Here is a 22,931-nt window from a genome sequence, read left to right on the forward strand (position 1 = left end):
AACTGAAATTTTGCATGTTTTGCTACTTAACTCTATCAGCCTCAATTTTAACATGGGTCCAAATTGTCTTCCTAATATTGCATCAGATACTCTGCATAGGTTTAATATATATATTGGAACCAATATTTGTTGTTCTTTAAGGACTATTTTTTTTCTTCCTGTGAAATTTTATTTTTTCCTTTCATGCAAAACTATAAGGAAATACACAGGTTGTAGGTTGTTTGGGTTTTGTTTTATGTCTTCCCGAAATAGAAAAGATGAAGAAGAAAGACTGTGTTTGGCTGTCTTTGTTGCCTTTTCCCTTCCCACTTAAATAATCAGCCTTCTGAGGAGGCAAAACATGTCCACTTTCATTTAAGATTTAAGATCTTTCTCTGTTCCTAGGCCCAGCCTGTTCCAGATGAAATTGTGAAAAAGATCCTTGGAAACAAAGCAACATTCAGTCCAATTGTCACAGTGGAACCAAGGAGAAGGAAATTCCATAAGCCAATAACAATGACCATTCCTGTACCCCCACCCTCAGGAGAAGGCGTATCCAATGGGTACAAGGGGGATACCACACCCAATCTACGCCTTCTCTGTAGCATAACAGGTTTGGTTAAGTTGTTATAGTTTCAACTGATGCATTTATGTTGCTTCTTTTCAAATATATAAATACTGAAAACCTCTATGCCAAAATTTGGAATAGGAAAAGACAGGGAATTAAAAAAAATTGGGGGGGAGCTGGAGTGATAACACAGCAGGTAGGGTGTTTGCCTTGCATGCAGCCGACCCGGGTTCGATTCCCAGAATCCCATATGGTCCCCTGAGCACTGCCAAGAGTGATTCCTGAGTGCAGAGCCAGGAGTAACCCCTGAGCATCGGTGGGTGTGAGCCCCCCTGCCTAAATTTTTTTTATCAGTGCATCTCTATTAGCCTAAAGGCATTTTCCTAAGTTGCAGATGTCATAACTCATTTAAAATTCAGGGATATCATTTTAGTGCTATTGAGTGTTGATGACAGGGCCCTTGTAAGGTTATTACTGAATCTGCTGGAGTTCTCAGGTAATTCAAGAGTTTAACTCTCAAATACACCTGGAAATAGGGAAGAACACAGGAGGTGATTGTTCTAACCTTTTCTGTGCATGAGTGTGATTCAGTTACTAACATGCAGAGCTGAAGAGAATACATTGTGTAATAAACACTTGGAATCTACAGCTCAGTTTATAATTTGATGACCTGAATGTGATTTTCAGTGAAATTCTCAGGTAAAGTTAGGTTGTTCTTATACTTTGAAGTGTAAATAGAAGAGGAAGGGTGTCTGTCAGCAGTGCCCAGGAGGGGACCCATCTTTTGCAATACTGTGTGTACCTGACTGACCAGGACTCAGAGGAGAATGCAGCACTGCTTAGGCCCTGCAGTGCTCAGGAGACACCAGAGTCAGACTTGGTGATGTTCCTGGCCACCAGAGCTACTCTCAGAGGTGCTCAGAAGGCCAGGTAGTGCCTTGGGGCAAGTGCAAGTAAGCTAAGTTCTCTCTTCCTTTGAGTTATTTAACTGACCCTCAAAGAGTAGTTTTACTGGCTGGTTCACCTTTTACCTTGGAAAAGAAAAAAATTCCAGTCAGTACAATATTTCCAGCCTCTTTTAAAAATAAAAGTATTATGTTGTCTCTCTGAAAAAAAAAATTACAGTGATAAGTATGTTTTATAAGTGCCAGTTATAAGCTATTTTTGCATCAAGTTTAAGCCATTTATTTGTACTCAGATGAAAAATAATTTTTAAAATACAACATCTGAGAACCAAATCACACTGAGTCCAAAATATATAAAAGAAGAACAGAAAAGAGAAAACTACTGCTGTAGTTTCAGAAAACTGAAAGTGAAGCTTTGAGCGTCAGTGGCAACACAGAATGGAATGATAATGAGCATTTTTCTAGAATGACAATAAACCTATAATAAAGTCACTATATCTGCTGCTGTTCTCTCAGGGGGCACCTCACCTGCTCAGTGGGAAGACATCACAGGAACTACTCCTTTGACGTTTATAAAGGATTGTGTCTCTTTTACAACCAATGTTTCAGCCAGGTATGGAAATAAAAGCTAAAAAAGAAGCAAGAAGAAACTCGTTTTACAACTTTTTGTAAAGTAATCAACACCAGAATGATAAGGTTTTGAACCTTGGGTGGTGAGGTTGGGCACAACTCAGAAATTTAAAATTCACCAAGATAGATCAATTTAATTCTGTTCTCCCAAGAATCTCTGAAGTGTAAGATTTGATTTTTCTAGTAAAAGTTATGCTACAAAATCTGATAGGACTGTCTTTTCTCTCCTATGTTCTCCCATAAAATTCTTATTCCTTCCAATAACTAAGTCGCAAATTAATCTCTTTAAGACTAGAAGGGAAGGCATAACCTAAATTTTTATAAACAGAATAATAATCTTATAGGAAGTAAAAGAGGAAAAAATGTCCTTAGCATTACTTTAACAAAGTCATAACAAATGTAGGGTTTCTGTGTTTGATAAAGTAACCATGTTTGCAAGTTGTTAAATGTACAAGATACTGTTTTGCTTTCATTTCCCTGTGTGCTCTTAATTTTTTAAATTGCAAACTTTTCAAAGGGTTAACTTTGAAATCACCTCATTGTCATACTTATGTTATTCTTAGATTTTGGCTCGCAGACTGCCATCAAGTTTTAGAAACTGTGGGGTTAGCCACACAACTTTACAGAGAACTAATATGTGTTCCATATATGGCCAAGTTTGTTGTTTTTGCCAAAATGAATGATCCTGTAGAGTCCTCCCTGAGATGTTTCTGCATGACAGATGACAAAGTGGATAAAACTTTAGAGCAGCAAGAGAATTTTGAGGAAGTTGCAAGAAGCAAAGATATTGAGGTAACTATTCACAGGTTCATTTAATACCCTATACAGGGGCTTCATTTGGAGGCCAGAAAAACCAAGTACGTGTTTGCATTAGTGTTTTGGGGTTTTTATTTAAAACGTGAAATCATTGTGTCTATTCCAGTTGTCTTTTTAGTGGATCTTAATTGGTTAAAATATAGATGCTAATGAGTACTGCCCCAGTCAAGGTCGTAAATTGCTTGTGATATCTTTTTTTCAGGCATCTACACATATTACCCTGATTTTCCTTAGATTTTAGATAAATATATAAGAATTCTAGATACTCCCTCTTTACCCTCCTTTTCTCCCTTTTAAACAGTAAAATAATCAAAAAATCATTTTGCTGTTTAAGCAATAAATAAATACTTGCAAAGTCTATTAGAATAAGTAATTGATGTCATACAATTTATCAAAAATGCCTTCCATCACTAGACTAGAAATAAACATAAAATTCGGTTTCTACTTTATACTTGGTCTCAACAATTTCAATCACAACTATTGAATTATGAGCCAGTAATTATTTTTTGACAAACAGATTCACAATGATTTCCTAATTAAGAAGATAAATGTGATTTAGAAGCATGCGAGTCTTCTAATTTTATGTGATTTAAACTATCAAATTTTTTTCAACTCCAATTTATATTAAATTATATATTTCTTTGACTCTAAAAGGTCCTGGAAGGAAAACCAATTTATGTTGATTGTTATGGAAATCTGGCCCCACTTACCAAAGGAGGACAGCAACTTGTTTTTCACTTTTATGCTTTCAAAGAAAATAGACTGCCATTTTCCATCAAGGTAAATTGAAATCTGTGAATTAAAAAAAATAATCAGTTCTTACAGTGCCAAACTGCTGTCGTTAGAATACAAACTATCAAGCTGTGGTGAGAAGTGGTGGGAAAGAAAGATGACCAGACTAATGGTGGCACAAGGACAATGGTGGATAGTCAGAGGCACTTTTTGTGATGGTGAGGTCCAGTAGTTTTGCACATCAGTACCGTAAACTTTAATACTATCACTGTCACTGTCCTCCCATTGTTCATCAGTTTGCTCTAGCGGGCCCAGTAACATTGTGAGACGTTACTGTGTTTGGCATATTGAATACGTCACAGGGAGCTTGCTAGGCTTTGCTGTGCGGGTGAGCTTGTAGCTTGTCGGGCTCTCCGAGTGGGGTGCAGAAATCGAACCCAGCTCGGCCGGGCTGGCTGCGTGCAAGGCAAATGCTCTACCCGCTGTGCTATCGCTCCAGCCCAAACTTTAATACTACCTAACATATAATTTTAAAAAAAAAGTTGAAATGCCTGAAAAATAAATAACTGCATAGAGAATAAAAAGAAATGTTTTACTGATTTATGCAGTTTTAAATATCCCACTAAATGTGAATTCAAAGAAGCATCAGAGTTTGTCCTAATTCTCCCCAAGAATACTTTAGAGATTTGTAATTGGGTCTTTACCTTTTTTTTTTCCCAATCACCATGAGACAGACCATTACAGAGCTGTTCATGGTTGGGTTTCAGTCATACAATGTCCCAACACACATCCCTCCACCAGTGTAATTTCCCAGCACCAGTGTTCCCAGTTTCCTTCCCACCCACCCAAGTCCCCCAAACCCCAGCAACAGCCTGCCTCTATAACAGGCATCTCTCCCCCCCCTTCCTCTCCCTCTCTCTCTCTCTTCCCCTCCCTCTCTCCCCTTTCCTCTCTCTGTCTCCCTCTCTCTCCCCATTTTCTTCTTTAAGCAAATGTGTGTAAGACCAAACTGTTTATAATAACAAAATGCATCATATATGATTAATACTCAAATCATGGACAAAATCCTGGGAATTCTGGAGATTTCACATTCCTCCTCAGAAAACAGGCCACTTGGGGCCAGAGAGATAGTATAGGGCATAGGGCACTTACCTTGCACAGCTGACCCAGGTTCCAGGTTCAATCCCCCGCATCCCCCCCCCCCCGCCCCCATTCCAGGATTGATCCCTGAGTGCAAAGCCAGGAGTAAGGCCAGAGCACAGCTGGGTATGGCCCAAAAACAAAAAAAAATGGGAAGGGGGAGTCAGGAGGAGGAGAGGGTGGGGGAGAGGCCACTATGAGACAAGTAACTTGGTATTATTTGCTGCTATTGTTGCTAAAATTGTGGATCTGAGGGAAAGATACTAGACAGGAAGTAATACCAATCAAGGCTGTCAAACGTGTTTTGTCAAGATGCTCCAAGCAGATACAACAATCCTGTGTTTGAACTAGAGCCTACCACTCTAAATCTTGTAGAGTTGAAATGTGATATTCTTGGTTGATATTTAGTTGTTACTTTTACTTTACTATTCTGGTCTTAAGACTCCATAAAACAGACATGATTAAACTTGTAGGACAGAAATCCTCAGGAAAAAACTCTCTTTCTATAACAATTGACTAGCTAAATTCTTGTAGATTAGAGACACCAGCCAAGAGCCTTGTGGTCGTTTGTCTTTTCTGAAAGAACCAAAGACAACAAAAGGACTGCCTCAAACAGCTGTTTGCAACCTAAATATCACGCTGCCAGCACATAAAAAGGTATCTTTCAGTACTGGTTTCTTTTAACTTTCCTTCCTGGTTCCTATAGGCCTTTGGTATGTAATTAAGGAATGCTTTGTAACATGATTAAAGATCTTGAAACTCAAGTTTTATTAGTCTCTTTGTGTAGATTGTATTCTTGTGACTGTGGTGTCAAATTCTTATGGTTTGTATGATGGAGTCCTCTGTTTATTGCTTCTGCTTCTGCTGGTAGTAGTATATAGGTTTATGCTTTCAAATAATGTCACACGTTAATTTGCCATGAATGTACAATTCTTGGTATTTTTTGTTGGCTTCTTTTTTTGCTTTCTAAATCAGCTTGCCTTTTGTGCTCCCTACTCAGTCCTTTTCATATCCTGATATTCTTTTCCCTGCTGTCCATTATAATATTCCTTGTCTCTGCAATGCATCTTGGAACCAAAAGGAGACAGAGTCAGATCAAGATGATGAGGTAATATGAACACTTCTGCTTTTACTTTATCAGAGCTAGAATAGAAATTGAATTGTCTGAAAGAAGTTGCAGAGGGCTGAAACATGTGATTTTTGTATTTTTGCAAGTCTTAGCTTAAGTGAGGTGAAGGAGTATAATTTTCTGAAAGAACGGTTTAATCCTTCACATATTCAGCAGAGTACTTCACTGTATTCAACAAAATCAAAATCCTGCTAATGAATTAAAAAGAACTGAAGTCTTTAAACATTTTTTAATGTGAGAAATTGGTATTTAGTACATATATACATATATATGTAGCTTCAACTAGATTCCACTGTTATAACTTGTAAATCAAGTCCATGGAAAATATATGAGACCTTATTTGCAGATCAACTAAGTATAAATATATATTTATTTGTATAAATATGTATCTAAATATATGCTCAGTGGCTATTAATAAATATTTTTTCTAGTTAAATTTATCTTTGCCATTTATTAAGATATTTGTTTATACTTTATCACTTAATATTTCTCCGTGTCCTATGATTACTGATTTTTTTCAAGCTCATTTGTCAGTAATGATAGAACGAGCCACCTTAAAAGTGACATTATTTTTAATAGAACCATTAACTTGTCAATATTCTCTATTTAGTCTATGCCTATTAACATACAGAAACAACAGCAGTAATCAGAATAATAAACTTTGTGTGCCTTTTTCCCTTTAAATGTACTCACAGAGAGTGTACATTGTGATACATGTGTTTTCAGTACAAATCAACTTGGGAAAATTTAGTGCTCAACATCAGAAGTCTCTGTAATGCTCGTGTTTTATTTGTAATTCCTGTAGTCTGCTGTGTTGATGCTCCAACATTTGCTAAGTGATGGTTATATGGTTGAGATATTGGGATGTGTTATCATATGAAAAAGCCATAAGAAGAAAAAAGAAAGATAAACACCAGCCTAAACAATGCTCCAGAACTATTAACGTGTCACTAAAAAGGTGGACATAGTCTTTCCGTTTTCTTATTTTTCAGATCGAGAAGACAGACAGACGACAGAGCTTTGCCTCTTTAGCGTTACGTAAGCGCTACAGCTACTTGACTGAGCCTGGAATGAGTGAGTTTTCTAACACATTTACTAATCTATATTGGCTTTTTTTTTTATAAGAAGAGACATTTTTTCTATACAAACTAATTTCTGGGGTCATTTGAATACCAAATGACAAAAGACAAATTGCCCACAGAAAAGCTTTATCATGAAATCTGAGTAATAGTTCCTAGTTGAAAATAGAAGAGTCAAACACCCCTAGATCAGAGCTTTGGAACAGTTATTTATTTTTTTAAGCCATTAACTTAAAAATTGGATTCATCTGTTATCTTTAAAGACTTTGATTTCACTTTGTTAACTCTTGTAAAAGGTAATGTTAATACCAATGTTGTTTTCAATCAAAGGAGAAAATATTTACTCCAATACTAAATATGATAGTGGAAAGAATGCTAAAATGACTTTGGCTGTTGTCTCATTTCTCTTAATAAAAATAGGACATTGTATCTTCATCCTGATTCTTTGTTTTCAGTTTGCAAAATTAAACTTTCCTGCCTTCTTGAGGTAGTATTAGACTGATTTCTTATTTCCTTCCTTCCTTCTTCCTTCCTTTCTTCCGTCTTTTCCTTCCTTCCTTCTCTCCTTCCTCCCTCCCTCCCTTCCTTCCTTCTCTCTTACTTCCTTTCTTACTTTGTTCCTTCTTGCCTGTCTTCCTGTCTTCCTTCCTTCCTTCCTTTCTTCCTTCCTTCCTTCCTTCCTTCCTTCCTTCCTTCCTTCCTTCCTTCCTTCCTTCCACCCTTTATTAAGTATCAGTTCTAAGGCTTATCTTCACTAGACTGGGTAAACCCTTTCCTTCTTTAAATGTTTCTTTTGTCTCATTGATAACTAGCTTGCAATTTCTAAGGGTTCTTCATTCATATTCATTTTTCTCTTTTTCTCCCTCTCTCCTTCCCTCATCATTTTGATTATCACTTCTGATAATCAGTAAATCTTAAAGATAAAACTTCCTTCACCAATAGGAGCTAGGGGTTTTGAGAGCAGTATTGTGTTTACTTTAGCCATCAGGGGAGGGTGTATAAAAGGGTTATTTTAAATTAGTGAATCGTTTCTGCTTAACCTAATTCACAATGATTTGATTTCAAGAGGATTGAACATTTACTTATCAGTAGGAACCATCCTTCACTTTGGTTTTAGCCAACCTTCCTGGAATTCATGTTTCTTTGGGACTACATAGGCAATCAAATGTGCAGCATGAAACTACTGCCCTAAATGCGTAGGTGGTTGTAGCACAATCTCTGGAAGTCTGGCTCCTTGACTACTAAGGAAGCTTTTCTATTCAGACACAAAACAGGATAGAGAAACTGAACCCTACTCATAGTAATGAATGTACTCCCCGAACTCAGTTTTTTCTTTTAGCATAAATTACCTTAATAGTTCCAAAACCATAAAGGCTGAAATTAATTCTCATTGCAAAGCAGGGGAGTTGTGTGTGTTGTCAGATGGTTTTTCAACCTAACTAAATCTCCTTAATTGAAGTTTTGTTTGAAATGCGACTTGGTTCCAGAGGTAAAGCTCTAACTGTGCTTAAGACGGCTAGGCAACATGCATAAGCTTTGGCCGAACTCCATAGGCCAGCTATTTTAGGTCAGAGGCATCTCTGGGCAGGCTGTCTCCCATTTGACGCTAGGTCTTAAGATGTTTTGGGGGAGAAGGGGTGGGTGTTAGGTGGAGTAGAATTTGGGCTTTTGGGTCAAACCTGGCTGTACTCAGAGCACCATATATGGTGCCAGAGATCAAACCCAGGTCAACCATGTGCATGGCCAAGCAAGACCTGTCCCCATTTTAACTTATTTTTAAAAAGACTTTTCTTTAGGGTAGGAGTTGTAAGGTCAGGTCTGTGCTAAGTTTACTGAGTTTTCCCCACTTGTGAAAGGAATGCTAATTTTTGCCTTTTGGCTTTTGGTAGAAGAAAGGGGGTAATTGTTCCCTGTATAAGGAAGAGAAACACAAGAGTGGTGAAGGGAGAAATGACTAAGAAGAGACAAAAGGAAACCAAGGGCATGCCCTAACTTTTGAACTGGTGTTAGAACCTGAAGTAATTTCCACACATGACCCTGCCCTTCCAAATATCCTCCTCCACACACACCTTTGTGGCCCCTTCCTAAATATTTGATGTAATTCAGTCTCTGACCTCTAGACATCCCTGTATTATAAATGATATCAGGAATTATGTATGAGAGCCTAAGATGTGTAACCGATCTGCAAGTTGGCTGCTGCATGACATTAGAAAACCATAGCTGTGCTTCAGAAGACTTTGTTGCTTGATGGAGCCAACTTTCAGTGGTAAAGGAGAGCTGCTTTGCCAATAATATGGAATATTTTAATTTTAATTCTCTTGAGATATTGGACTGAGTTCAGATCACTAAATCGAAGGACTCCCCCCAGAAGTTGCATTTGCAATGTGGTACTTCCAAAAGAGTTAAGCAATAGAATATTGAAAATTATGGCTAGGAGCAATGAATGGGTGGAGTTTCCTTTAGTTCTTCCACTTTAGAATGCTATGTAAGCCGAGAAAAGGATGTGTTCTGAATATTTGAATTTAAATGTACACTAGGAATGAAAATCTTCACTCTTGTGGGAGTAACTGCTAATCCAAGGACTGGATTATAGCAATGGCACGAGCACAGCATGAAGAGGAGCCTAAAAGATGAAGCAGATTCTCATTTCCTCTTCGCATGTCACTATTATTCTGAACCAGTGTTTTCTGGGAACGAGACTGTACTCCACTTGACATAGAGCATTAGCCCTTGGCAGGCATTCCAAATCTCTGTGACCAGCTCGGTTTGTTTGGTAGTCGTAGATGTAGCGAGGACTAAGCATGTGTTTGCTCTTCCCCGGATACTCTGTTTCCCTCATGTGTGTGCTTCTTGTCCCATTGCCAGATGAATGCTGGAATTAAATCCATCTTTCCTGGTGGCAGGTCTTTCTCATGGTTGCTCCAGTGCTTGGGGTATCCGTGAGTCCCACAAATATTTTGGCAAGGAACCAGAATGTACACCTTTGCCACTGAAATATATACACAAATTTATATATACATGTATGTGTGTGTATACATATATATATGTGGCAGCATACTGTATGCCACTATAGGTACTTACAGATGGGGTGTTAAAAATGTGAGTGTGCTTTTAGATTTCCCCTTGATACCTTTTGAGAATTAAAAGTCAAATAGATTTAAAATGTATATCTGAAATCAGTGAACTACTTTAATCTATAATGATGATAGTGGATATATTTAGCTGCAGATGTAGATATGTTTAGCTGCAGAACATTTTTAATATGCAGTATTACTTGTTTAATGTCTCAAAAGGTACCAGATTCCACATCTCATGGAAAAAGTGTACTCTTCTTTCTAAATGCTCTAGCAAAAGTATTTTTAAAATTTATAAAATTGTGCATAATATGGCATAAGAACTGTGTTACTTCATTGGCTTGTTTACCATGATATACTGCGCATGATAAGATGTTTTCAGTTGCTTTGCTTGCTTATGGTAATCATGAACCACGTTTTCAGGTTTCTTTATCCCTTTGTGTGTGTGTACACATGCATTTTTTAAATCATTTATTACCGTATTTTCCTCACCAAAAGGAATATACTGCATGGAAAAAGATAAATGCAAACATTCCTTTTCTTTTCATTGTTTGACTCAGAAAACTTCTTGCTCTTATTGGCTTTTTATGAGTGTAAAGCATAACTGAATTGTGCATGGAAGATTCAAATTTAAAATCCGGTGGCTTCACAGTTTGCACATCAGTTGCCTGTCACTTAAAAGTTATTTTGGAATCTGCATGAAATAGGCTTGAGTGGTTTTCTAAAAATGAATCTTACATATTTAATATATAACTACGCCCATTAATAATGGTTTTAAGTAGGTGCAATCAGCATCACCAAAAGGTTCAAGAGAAGGGAACATTAGCAATTCCTAAATGAGAGTTCTATGCTTACACAAATCCAGCATGTACCTATACAGGCAAAACAGAATGTCTACTGATATTTCAAAATATGACCAGCCCATAAGAAAGTCAATAGGAAGTAAAGGAACAGTTTCCCATTGTGATTTTTTTTCTCATTGTTCTTTCCTTTCTGTTTCTCATTGTTGGCATTTTCAGTTGCGATGTGCTTTTTCTGTCTTTCATTTCCCATTGCTCTGTTTTTATTTTTGTTTTTTTGTTTATTTTACTTTGGATTAGTTATATATAGAAATTTTATTTCTTTGATTGTCCCTTTTGCCTCTTCCATCCTAAATCATGCAAACAATTGTACTTGCTTTTGTAAAATTTCAAGGTTTACTGACCAATTTTTTTCTCTGGTCTCTCTGTTTCTCAACCATTTTTGTTGATTTTTGTGTTTGATTTCATTTTAAAATTTAAGAAACAGTTGAACGGAGTGCAGGAGCAGCAAGATCCCTCCCCACCACTTACTCATACAAGCCATTCTTTTCTACAAGACCCTTCCAGTCCTGGACAACAGCTCCGATTACAGTGCCCGGGCCAGCCAAGTCAGGCTTCACTTCCTTATCAAGTTCTTCTTCTAATACGCCATCAGCTTCTCCATTAAAATCAATATGGTCTGGTTCGACTCCTTCTCCAATCAAATCCACTTTAGGCGCATCAACGACATCTTCAGTTAAATCTATTAGTGATGTAGCATCTCCAATTAGATCCTTTCGGACAATTTCTTCACCAATAAAAACAGTGGTGTCACAATCTCCTTACAATATCCAGGTGTCCTCTGGTACACTGGCTAGAGCCCCTGGAATCACAGAGGCCTTGCCTTTAAAAGGGCTGGCATCCAGTTCTACTTTTTCCACTCGGACCTCTCCTGTGACTACTGCTGGGTCTCTTTTGGAGAGGTCATCAATTACTATGACACCTCCTGCCTCCCCCAAGTCAAACATAAATATGTATTCCTCAAGTTTGCCATTTAAGTCGATCATTACATCAGCAGCACCACTAATTTCGTCACCTTTAAAGTCAGTGATATCTCCAGCTAAATCAGCAGTTGATGTTGCCTCGTCACCTAAAGCTGCAATGGCTTCTTCTCTCTCATCACCTGTGAAACAGATGCCTGGACATGCAGAGGTAGCATTAGTCAACGGATCTATTTCTCCTCTGAAATACCCATCATCTTCGACTCTAATTAATGGGTGCAAAGCCACTGCCACATTACAGGAAAAAATTTCTATAGCTACAAACTCTGTGAGCTCTACAGTTAGCGCAGCCACTGACACAGTTGACAAGGTGTTTTCTACCACAACAGCCGTGCCATTTTCCCCACTCAGGTCATATGTTTCTTCAGCACCATCAGCTTTTCAGTCTCTAAGAACTCCTTCTGCAAGTGCACTCTATACATCCCTTGGGTCGTCGATATCTGCAACTACCTCATCTGTAACTTCATCGATAATAACAGTGCCAGTCTACTCTGTAGTCAATGTTTTGCCAGAACCAGCATTAAAGAAACTTCCAGACTCTCATTCACTTACAAAATCAGCAGCAGCCTTGCTGTCACCCATTAAAACATTGACTACGGAGACACGTCCTCAGCCCCATCTCACTCGAAGTTCATCTCCTGTTAAGTCGTCGTTGTTCCTCACACCCTCTGCCCTTAAGTTGTCTACACCATCTTCTTTATCTTCCAGTCAGGAGATATTAAAAGATGTGGCTGAGATGAAAGAGGACCTAATGCGCATGACGGCAATACTCCAAACAGACGTGCCTGAGGAGAAGCCATTCCAACCTGAGCCCCCCAAAGAAGGAAGAATTGATGATGAAGAGCCCTTCAAAATTGTTGAGAAAGTAAAGGAAGACCTAGTGAAAGTTAGCGAAATCCTTAAAAAAGATGTGTGTGTAGATAATAAAGGGCCACCTAAATCACCAAAGGGTGACAAGGGACTCTCTCCTGAAGATGACTGGATAGAATTTAGTTCCGAAGAAATTCGAGAAGCAAGACAACAAGCTGCTGCCAGCCATTCTCCTTCCCTGCCAGAGAGAGTACAAGTCAAGGCAAAAGCTGCCTCTGAGAAGGATTACAATTTGACCAAAGTTATTGATTACCTAACAAACGATATCGGAAGCAGTTCACTGACAAACTTGAAGTACAAGTTTGAAGATGCGAAGAAGGATGGGGAAGAGAGACAGAAAAGAATTTTAAAGCCGGCCATTGCTTTGCAGGAACACAAACTAAAAATGCCGCCAGCCTCCATGAGGCCTTCCACCTCTGAGAAAGAGTTATGTAAAATGGCAGATTCCTTTTTTGGAACAGATACTATTTTAGAATCCCCAGATGACTTTTCTCAGCATGACCAAGACAAAAGTCCCTTGTCTGACAGTGGCTTTGAAACAAGAAGTGAAAAAACACCATCCGCACCACAAAGCGCTGAAAGTACTGGTCCTAAGCCACTTTTTCATGAAGTTCCTATCCCTCCTGTCATTACGGAAACAAGAACAGAAGTGGTTCACGTTATCAGGAGCTACGAACCTTCAGCTGGAGAAGCTCCCCCGTCCCAACCAGAGGAGCCTGCATCGCCCAAACCTGCGCCTGCGTTTATGGAATTGGAACCCAAGCCCACCACTTCTAGTATCAAAGAAAAAGTGAAAGCATTTCAGATGAAAGCCAGCAGTGAGGAAGATGACCACAATCGTGTTCTGAGCAAAGGCATGCGGGTCAAAGAGGAGACTCACATAACCACGACCACCAGGATGGTTTATCATTCTCCACCAGGCAGCGAGGGTGCCTCTGAAAGAATCGAAGAAACCATGTCCGTCCACGACATCATGAAGGCCTTTCAGTCCGGGCGGGACCCCTCCAAAGAGCTGGCAGGTCTGTTTGAACATAAGTCAGCAGTGTCTCCAGATGTTCACAAGTCTGCTGCTGAAACCTCAGCCCAGCAAGCAGAGAAGGACAGCCAAATGAAACCCAAACTGGAGCGTATAATAGAAGTCCACATCGAAAAAGGTAACCAAGCTGAGCCCACTGAAGTCATTATTAGAGAAACCAAAAAGCATCCCGAGAAGGAAATGTATGTGTATCAGAAAGACTTATCCCGGGGAGATATTAACCTAAAAGATTTTCTGCCAGAAAAACATGATGCTTTTCCTTGTTCAGAGGAGCAGGGTCAGCAAGAAGAAGAAGAACTTACTGCCGAAGAGTCACTTCCTTCTTATCTGGAGTCTTCCAGAGTAAACACTCCTGTGTCCCAAGAAGAAGATAGCCGCCCTAGTTCAGCTCAACTCATTTCTGATGACTCTTATAAAACCCTGAAGCTTTTGAGTCAACACTCAATAGAGTACCATGACGATGAGTTATCAGAACTAAGAGGGGAGTCTTACAGGTTTGCTGAGAAAATGCTTCTGTCAGAAAAGCTAGATGTGTCTCATTCTGATACTGAGGAATCGGTGACAGACCATGCAGGACCCCCTAGCTCAGAGTTACAGGGGTCTGATAAGCGGTCCAGAGAAAAAGTAGTCACTGCCCCCAAAAAAGAAATTCTCTCCAAAATCTATAAAGATGTGTCTGAAAATGGTGTAGGTAAAGTGTCTAAAGATGAGCCTTTTGATAAAGTGACAGTTTTGCACTATTCTGGCGATGTTAGTAGTCCAAAACATGCCATGTGGATGCGCTTTACTGAGGACAGATTAGAGAGAGGGAGAGAGAAGTTGATATATGAAGATAGGGTGGACAGGACTGTGAAGGAAGCGGAAGAAAAACTGACTGAAGTGTCACAGTTTTTTCGTGACAAAACAGAAAAGCTCAACGATGAACTGCAGTCCCCCGAGAAAAAGCCACGCCCCAGGAATGGCAAAGAGTATTCTTCTCAAAGCTCTACCAGTAGCAGCCCTGAGAAGGTACTGCTGAAGGGACTGTTGGCGTCCAATGACGAGTGGATTAAGGCGAGGCAGCACGGTCGTGATGGACAAGGCTTCCCCAAAGCCGATGAGAGGAAAGCATCCAGTCTACCCAGCAGCCCAGAGAAAAAGAGTCTTTCCCAAGAGACTGAGGACAGCAAGTCCACGGAGGAAGTCAAAGGAAGTATTGCACAGAGCAAAGCAGTGGAAGGGCCCCAGTCTGGGTTTCAGCTCAAACAATCTAAGCTCAGTTCGATTAGATTAAAATTTGAACAAGGCACACAGGCAAAAAGAAAGGACATACCTCAAGATGACAAAAAGCCAGATGGCCAATCCAGGATCCCAGTGAAAAAAATCCAGGAGAGCAAGCTACCTGTTTACCAAGTTTTTGCTAGAGAAAAACAGCAGAAGGCTGTAGACCTTCCAGAGGAAAGTGTGTCTGTGAAAAAAGATTTTGTGGTAATGAAAGCTAAAGATGAGCATGCCCAAAGCAATGAAATTGTTGTAAATGATTCTGGCTCTGATGATGTGAAAAAACAGAGAACTGAAATGTCAAGTAATGCAATGCCTGACTATTTTTCTGAGCAGCAGGCTAAAGACTTGGCATGTCATGTAACCTCAGATTTAGCAACTAAGGGACCATGGGACAAAAAGGTTTTTCGAACGTGGGAAAGTTCTGGAGCCACTAACAATAAGTTGCAGAAAGAAAAACTTTCTCACGTACTTGTGCATGATGTAAGAGAGAATCATATTGGTCACCCTGAGAGTAAGATTGTCGATCAAAGGAATGAGTTTATGTCTGTGACTGAGAGAGAACACAAATTGTTAACAAATGGCTCTCTCTCAGAAATTAAGGAAATGACTGTAAAATTGCCCTCTAAAAAAGTCTTATATAGGGAATATGTTGTTAAAGAGGGGGAATGTCCAGGTGGCTCGTTTGATCAACTTTCCAGGAGAAGTGAGAGCTCAGCCGTGTCTCACATCCCAGTCAGAGTGGCAGAGGAAAGAAGAATGCCGTCTTCAAACATTCCTGATGGTTTTCCTGAGCAACCGACCTGTACAAATCATGAACTATCACAAAAGTCACCCCAGTCGAGTATGAGTAAAGAGACAGTTGAGACACAGTGCTTTAATTCCATAGAAGATGAAAAAGTTTCCTACTCAGAAATCAGCAAAGGTTCCAAAACTCAGAATTTTGTAGGTTTATGCCCACCTCGGGAGGAAACGGAAACGTCTCCCACCAAATCTCCTGATTCCTTAGACTTTAGCCCAGGAAAGGAGTCTCCCTCTAGTGATGTGTTCGAACCCACTCCCATTGACAGATTGGAAAAAGTCGCACCACTTGCCCAGTCAGAGGGAGGGAAAGAGATAAAAACTTTACCTGTTTATGTCAGTTTCGTCCAGGTGGGAAAGCAATATGAGAAGGAGATACAACAAGGAAATGTTAAAAAAATCATAAGTCAGGAATGTAAGACAGTACAAGAGACCAAGGGGACCTTTTATACAAGTAGACAGCAGAAGCAACCTCCCTCTCCCCAGGGCAGTCCAGAGGATGACACTCTAGAGCAAGTATCCTTTCTAGACAGCTCTGGTAAAAGTCCTTTAACCCCAGAAACACCCAGTTCAGAGGAAGTGAGTTATGAATTTACATCTAAGACACCAGACTCGCTAATAGCTTATATACCAGGCAAGCCCAGCCCAATCCCCGAGGTTTCTGAGGAATCCGAGGAGGAAGAGCAGGCCAGGTCAGCCTCCTTAAAGCAGACTACAGTCGAGGAAGGAACTGTGAAGCATGAAATGTCTGTGAATGTGAGTAAGGACTCTAACCAAAGACCTAAAAGTAACAGAGTTGCCTATATTGAATTTCCCCCTCCTCCACCCCTGGATCCAGATCAGATGGAGTCGGAGAAGAAACACCATTATCTCCAAGAAAGAGAAGTGGACATGATCGAAGTTAATCTGCAAGATGAGCATGACAAGTACCAGTTGGTGGAACCCGTCATCAGAGTCCAGCCACCCTCGCCAGTTCCTCCCGGGGCAGACGTCAGTGATTCGAGTGATGATGAATCTATTTATCAACCGGTCCCAGTTAAGAAATACACCTTCAAGCTGAAGGAAGTGGATGAAGAACACAAAGAAATGACAAAATCCAAAGCTTCTGCTGAAAAAGCTTCCAAAGAGAAAGAAGTGGAAAAGAATGGATCAGGAAAAGATCACGAGTTAGGCCTTGGCCTTGATTCACCTCAGAACGAAGCGGCCCAGAACGGGAACAATGACCAGTCTGTCACAGAGTGTTCCATCGCTACCACAGCAGAGTTTTCGCACGACACAGACGCCACTGAGATCGACTCCTTGGATGGCTACGATCTACAAGATGAAGATGATGGCTTGACAGAGAGTGACTCTAAACTCCCAAGTCAAACCATGGAAATCAAGAAAGAAGTCTGGAACACAGAAGGCATTCTGAAGCAAGCTGATCGCTCATTTAGCCAGAGTAAACTTGAAGTTATCGAGGAGGAAGGAAGGGTGGGACTAGACGAAGATAAACCACCTTCTAAAAGTGCTTCATATGAAAAGACCTCTGATAAGACTGAGCAGAAGTCAGGGGCCCAGTTTTTTACATTAGAAGGCAGACATCCGGACAGATCAGTGTTTCCTGATACTTACTTCAGTTACAAAGTAGATGAAGAGTTTGCCACTCCTTTTAAAACAGTCGCTACCAAAGGCCTAGATTTTGACCCTTGGTCAAGTAACCGAGGGGATGATGAAGTTTTTGACAGTAAATCTCGGGAAGATGAAACAAAGCCATTTGGTCTGGCAGTGGAAGACCGCTCTCCAGCAACAACCCCTGATACAACGCCAGCCAGAACGCCAACTGATGAGAGTACCCCAACTAGTGAGCCTAACCCCTTCCCATTTCATGAAGGAAAAATGTTTGAGATGACTCGCAGTGGTGCAATTGACATGAGCAAGAGGGATTTTGTGGAAGAGAGGCTCCAATTTTTCCAGATTGGTGAGCATACTTCTGAAGGGAAGTCAGGGGACCAGGGGGAAGGGGATACAAGTATAGTCACTGCCACACCACAGCCACAGACAGGGGACACCACTGTAGAAACCAATCTAGAGAGAAATGTAGAGGCAACTGCAGTCGAAACTAATCCCAGCATCACGACCAGCGGAGAGTGTCAGGAAGGAACCTCCAGTGGCTCTCTGGAGAAATCATCAGCTGCCACTAACACCTCTAAAGTTGATCCCAAATCGCGCACGCCTATAAAAATGGGAATTTCTGCATCTACCATGACCATGAAGAAAGAAGGCACTGGCGAAGTAGCAGATAAGATAGAAGCCATGGTAACCAGTTGTCAGGGGTTAGAGAATGAAACCATAACCATGATTTCAAATACAACCAATAGCCAGATGGGCATTAGGCCCCCAGAAAAACACGATTTTCAAAAAGATAACTTTAATAACAACAACAATTTGGATTCTTCCACTATGCAGACAGATAACATTACAAGTATGGTAGCCCTGACAGAACATTCTGCACCCACTTGTACCACAGAGAAAGCTAATCCAGTGAAAAGTTCATCAGGAAAAAAGACAGGGGTACTGCAAGGACACTGTACGAGAGAGAAGCAGAAAGTGTTTGGAGAGCAGCAAAAGACTAAGGAATTGATAGGGATTAGGCGAAAATCCAAACTCCCCATAAAGGCCACTTCATCAAAAGATATTCTCCCAAATCACATGCCAAACACTAAAGTGAGCAAAACGAAGCAGGTTAGTCCATCTGAGAAAGCCAAAACCCTTTCTTCTTCGTGTGTAGATGTGAAGTCTAGAATTCCGATAAAAAACACACACAGGGATAACATAATTTCAGTGAGAAAAGCATGTGCCACACAAAAACACGGGCAGCCAGAGAGAGGCAGAGCCAAACAGCTTCCCTCCAAGTTGCCAATAAAGGTAAGATCCACCTGTGTCACTCCCACCAATACCACAACCACCACTACCTCCACCACCACCACCACCACCACCACCACCACCACCACCACCACCACAGTTAAAGTTAGAAAAAGTCAGCTTAAAGAAGTTTGTAAACATTCCATTGAATATTTTAAGGGAATTAGTGGTGAGACCTTAAAGCTTGTGGAGCGCCTCTCTGAAGAAGACAAAAAGATGCAGTCGGAGTTGTCCGATGAGGAAGACAGTACCTCCAGAAACACGTCGTTGTCCGAGCCTTCCCGGGGTGGCCAGCCTTCAGTTACATCGAAGTCTGCTAGAGATAAGAAAACAGAGGCAGCATCTTTAAAATCAAAGAGTGAAAAGGCCGGCAGTGAGCAAAGGAGCAGTAGGAGGACTGGTGAGAATGAAGGCAGTCAGGTTTCTTGAGCACTCTTTGCTCACCTGCTGGAGAACAAGCATAGTTTGTAAACACTTTCCAACTTGTAGACCCTAGTGCATGAACTGTTGTGATTGCCTGTGGAGTGACTCCCGTGTAGTGTCTCATTCTGTCATTGTCATCTGTGTGTGTTGTCAACCTATTCTTCTTTCCTCCTTTTAACAAACTACACGGTAGACAGCCAGGGAAGCATGCTGAAGAGACTGGTGTCATTTGAGATAAGCAGAATTTTTTTTCCTTTTAATGTTCTCATGGATATGATTCTGTCAAAGTAAAAGCACAGATGTCAAATTCCCATCGTGGTGTTTTCACCAACACAACAACCCTGTAACTGTCGTAAAGTAGCTAGTTTGTCAGCATGTTCGATTCCATTACATTGAGCATTCATGTAGTCTGACATTTGACCTGATGTAGGTGAAAATCAAGTGAATCGTGTGAAAACAGAAGTGTTCATGTAGGCAATTAGGACACATTTAAGTGTACAGTCTTAGCACTAGTCTCTGTAAAATCTGAGTAATGCTAAAAGCAATTTTCCAGTATCCTACCTGTCTTGATGATTATTTTAATTAAGAAATTGTAAATCGTAGGTCCACAGAGTCCATGTGAACGAACAGATATAAGGATGGCAATAGTTGCTGACCACCTGGGACTTAGTTGGACAGGTAAGTGTGTGCACTCCTGAGGAGATGGTTTCTAAGTTCATGTATGGTTCATTGTATTGAAAAAATTATAAGCGGTAGGGCGTTTGCCTTGCATGCAGCCGGCGTGGCTGACCCAGGTTCCTCCACCCCTCTCGGAGAGCTCAGCAAGCTACCGAGAGTATATCGCCCGCACAGCAAAGCCGTGACATATTTAATATGCCAAACACAGTAACAACAAGTCTCACAATGAAGACATTACTGAGCCCACTCGAGGAAATAGATGAGCAACGGGAGGACAGTGCTACAGTGCTAATACTAACAAGTAAAAAAAAAGTTATTACACATGGTTCTGTCTACCCAGAAATAATTGCTGGCAATTCCTTTTGCATGGTATTTTTCAAAGCCCTTTCTAATTACACGGAAGACTAGAAATTGAAATATCATTTTACCATAAGTTGAAGGCATCTCTTCAGAATGCCCTTTCTGTCCAGATAAAATTGCACATAATGACATATTTCTTTTCTAGCGTAAAGAAAAACACAATGATGACTTGTAAAAAATTCAGAAGTTTAAAACTTGGTTTATACCCTTAGAGCATATCTCTTAGAGAACAGTTGAATGAATTCATGCCTAGGTTTCACATATGTTAGACATTTGAGTTTTCACAATTTTTCTGATAGTCATGTATCATAGCTGTATCATCTGTTTATTAACGGAGACTCACTTTTGTGCTCAAAGATATACTTAAAACAGAATTTAGAACCACTTTGATAATGAATTGGAGAGCCCGGCAAGCTACCGAGAGTATTCGATATGCCAGACACAGTAACAACAAAAGTCTCCAATGGAGACGTTACTGGGCCCTCTTGAGCAAATCGACGATCAAGGGGAGGGCCTTTACCTTACCTTTACCTTGATAATGAAAAATAAGGATGGGGGCTGGAGTGATAGCACAGAGGGTAGGGCATTTACCTTGCATGCGCCAACCCGGGTTCAATTCCCAGCATCCCATATGGTTCCCCAAGCACCACCAGGAGTAATTTCTGAGTGCATGAGCCAGGAGTAATGCCTGCGCACCACCAGGTATGACCCAAAAAGCATAATAATAATAATAATAATAATAATAATAATAATAATAATAAATGTATAAGACAAGAAAACAAAAGACAAGTTTCAAATTTTGAATTTAAAAAATGTATTTTGGTTTGGGGATAGTGTCTGAGGAACCCATGGCTATGTGGGGATCAAAACTGGGAGTTCCAGGAGCCAGAGAGATAGTACAGTTGGGAAGATGCTTGCCTTGCACGTGGCTGACTCTAACCCCTGGTCACAGAGCCAGGAGTAAGCCCTCTGCACTGCTGGTGTATCCCCTGTTACCAAAAAAACATAAAACACGCCCAAAAAAACCACCCCAGGGCTCCTGCATGTGTTCCAGCTCTTTGAGTTAGTTCCCTGATCCTGTGCTCAAGCCCATTGAACTCTTTCTCTCTAAATTAAAAAAAAAATCTCACCATTCTACAAAGAAGTAATCATCGATGTCAAGAGAGGGGTCCAGCAGGGTGATACCATTTCACCGAAACTCTTCAGTGCCACCCTCGAGAACATCAAGCAACGACTGGAATGGGAAGGAATGGGAGTGAAGATAGATGGTCGGCAACTACACCACCTCCGCTTTGCAGATGACATCGTTTTAGTAACACCAAACATTAGCCAAGCAGCACAAATGCTGGCCGACTTCAACCGTGAGTGTGGAAAGGTCAGACTATAGCTGAATCTTACGGAGACAATGTTTATGAGAAACAGCCTCATTTCTGACGCTCCATTCACTCTCAACGGAACGACCATCTCCTAATGCAACAGTTATGTGTACCTAGGTCGAGAAGTCAACATGATGAATGACCTGGCACCTGAGTTGCACAGGAGGAAGAGAGTGGCTTGGAACGCCTTCAAGAGCATCAAAGAAATAGCTAAGAGGACAAAGAACCTCCGGCTCCGGGCATATCTCTTTGATTCCACTGTTCTTCCTGCATTAACATATGCCTCCGAGACCTGGGCCCTATGCAAACAGGATGAGAACGCTATTCAGATCTCCCAAAGAGGAATCGAAAGAGCTATGCTTGGAGTATCACGTTTCACTCAAATGAGAGAAAGATTCCGGAGTTCCGACCTTCATCAACGATCAATAATCAGGGACGCTGTCTCGTTTGCCAAGGCATCAAAAATCAAATGGGCTGGACATGTAATGAGATTTAGAGATGACCGCTGGACTAGAGCCGTTGCCAACTGGATTCCACGGGATGTCAAAAGACCGCATGGTCGCCCACCTACCAGATGGTCAGACTTCTTCATCACGATCATGAACAATCGGTTTGAGGCTCTTTGTGTTCCTAGAACCAACAGACACCATTGGGCTACACTAGCATGCGACAGGGACAAATGGAGACGTTACTGGCACCTGCTCGAGCAAATTGACGATTAACGGGAAGTCAAGTGATCAGGGAGAACTTTTCACCTGATATTAGAAGGCCTGGATACCCCTCCCAGCAATTCTCTGCCAGCGAGACCTGTTTAATGCCAGGGTCCAGTGACACTGGGATTACCTGGACTGTACATGGGGGTGGAGCGGGCTCTAGGGCTTCTGGGACTGTAGCCTGTGATGCTCGGGAAAACTTATGCTGTTGGGGATCAAACCAGGGTCAGCTGCATATTTAGCGTGCACCTTAATGCCTGTCCTGCCTCCCTGACCCTGGGCCACAGCAGTAGTACAGTGGGTAGGGAATTTGGCTTGCATATGGCCTACCTAGGTTTGCTTCCCAGCCCCCATGTAGTTCCCTGAGTGCTGCCAGGAGTGATCCTGAGCATGGCAAGGTATGACCCAAAACACTGTGTGTGTGTGTGTGTGTGTGTGTGTGTGTACACAAGTGTGCATGTATGCGTGCATGTGTATGTGCATATTTTTTTAATGGTGAATTTGAAAAAAGTCAAATGCAATTCCAACAATGAAATCCCAGTAGGAGCGATCTCTAAGCAAAGAGAGCCAGGAATAAATTTTGATTACTGCCAGGTAGGGCTGCAAAAATAATAATAA

General features: G+C 40.9%; 1 protein-coding gene across 16 annotated transcripts in view; it reads left to right on the plus strand.

The window, feature by feature from the left end:
- Positions 1–22,931, plus strand: part of ANK3 (ankyrin 3) — a 536,318-nt gene that overhangs the window by 492,445 nt on the left and 20,942 nt on the right. For 8 of the 16 annotated variants that reach the window (XM_056107909.1, XM_056107905.1, XM_056107906.1 and 5 more), the window contains 9 exons: positions 385–592; positions 1,969–2,065; positions 2,646–2,874; positions 3,553–3,678; positions 5,305–5,427; positions 5,852–5,878; positions 6,892–6,973; positions 11,334–17,819; positions 19,790–19,864. In XM_056107909.1, coding sequence (XP_055963884.1) covers positions 385–592; positions 1,969–2,065; positions 2,646–2,874; positions 3,553–3,678; positions 5,305–5,427; positions 5,852–5,878; positions 6,892–6,973; positions 11,334–17,819; positions 19,790–19,864 — 7,453 coding nt within the window. Of the gene's footprint in view, positions 1–384; positions 593–1,968; positions 2,066–2,645; positions 2,875–3,552; positions 3,679–5,304; positions 5,428–5,851; positions 5,879–6,891; positions 6,974–11,333; positions 19,164–19,789; positions 19,865–22,931 lie in introns of all 16 variants that reach the window. The other 8 variants (XM_056107907.1, XM_056107912.1, XM_056107917.1 and 5 more) reach the window with 6 other exon arrangements.

The sequence above is a fragment of the Sorex fumeus genome, unplaced genomic scaffold (genome assembly GCF_029834395.1).
Source record: "Sorex fumeus unplaced genomic scaffold, SorFum_2.1 ptg000183l, whole genome shotgun sequence".
NCBI lineage: Eukaryota > Metazoa > Chordata > Mammalia > Eulipotyphla > Soricidae > Sorex > Sorex fumeus.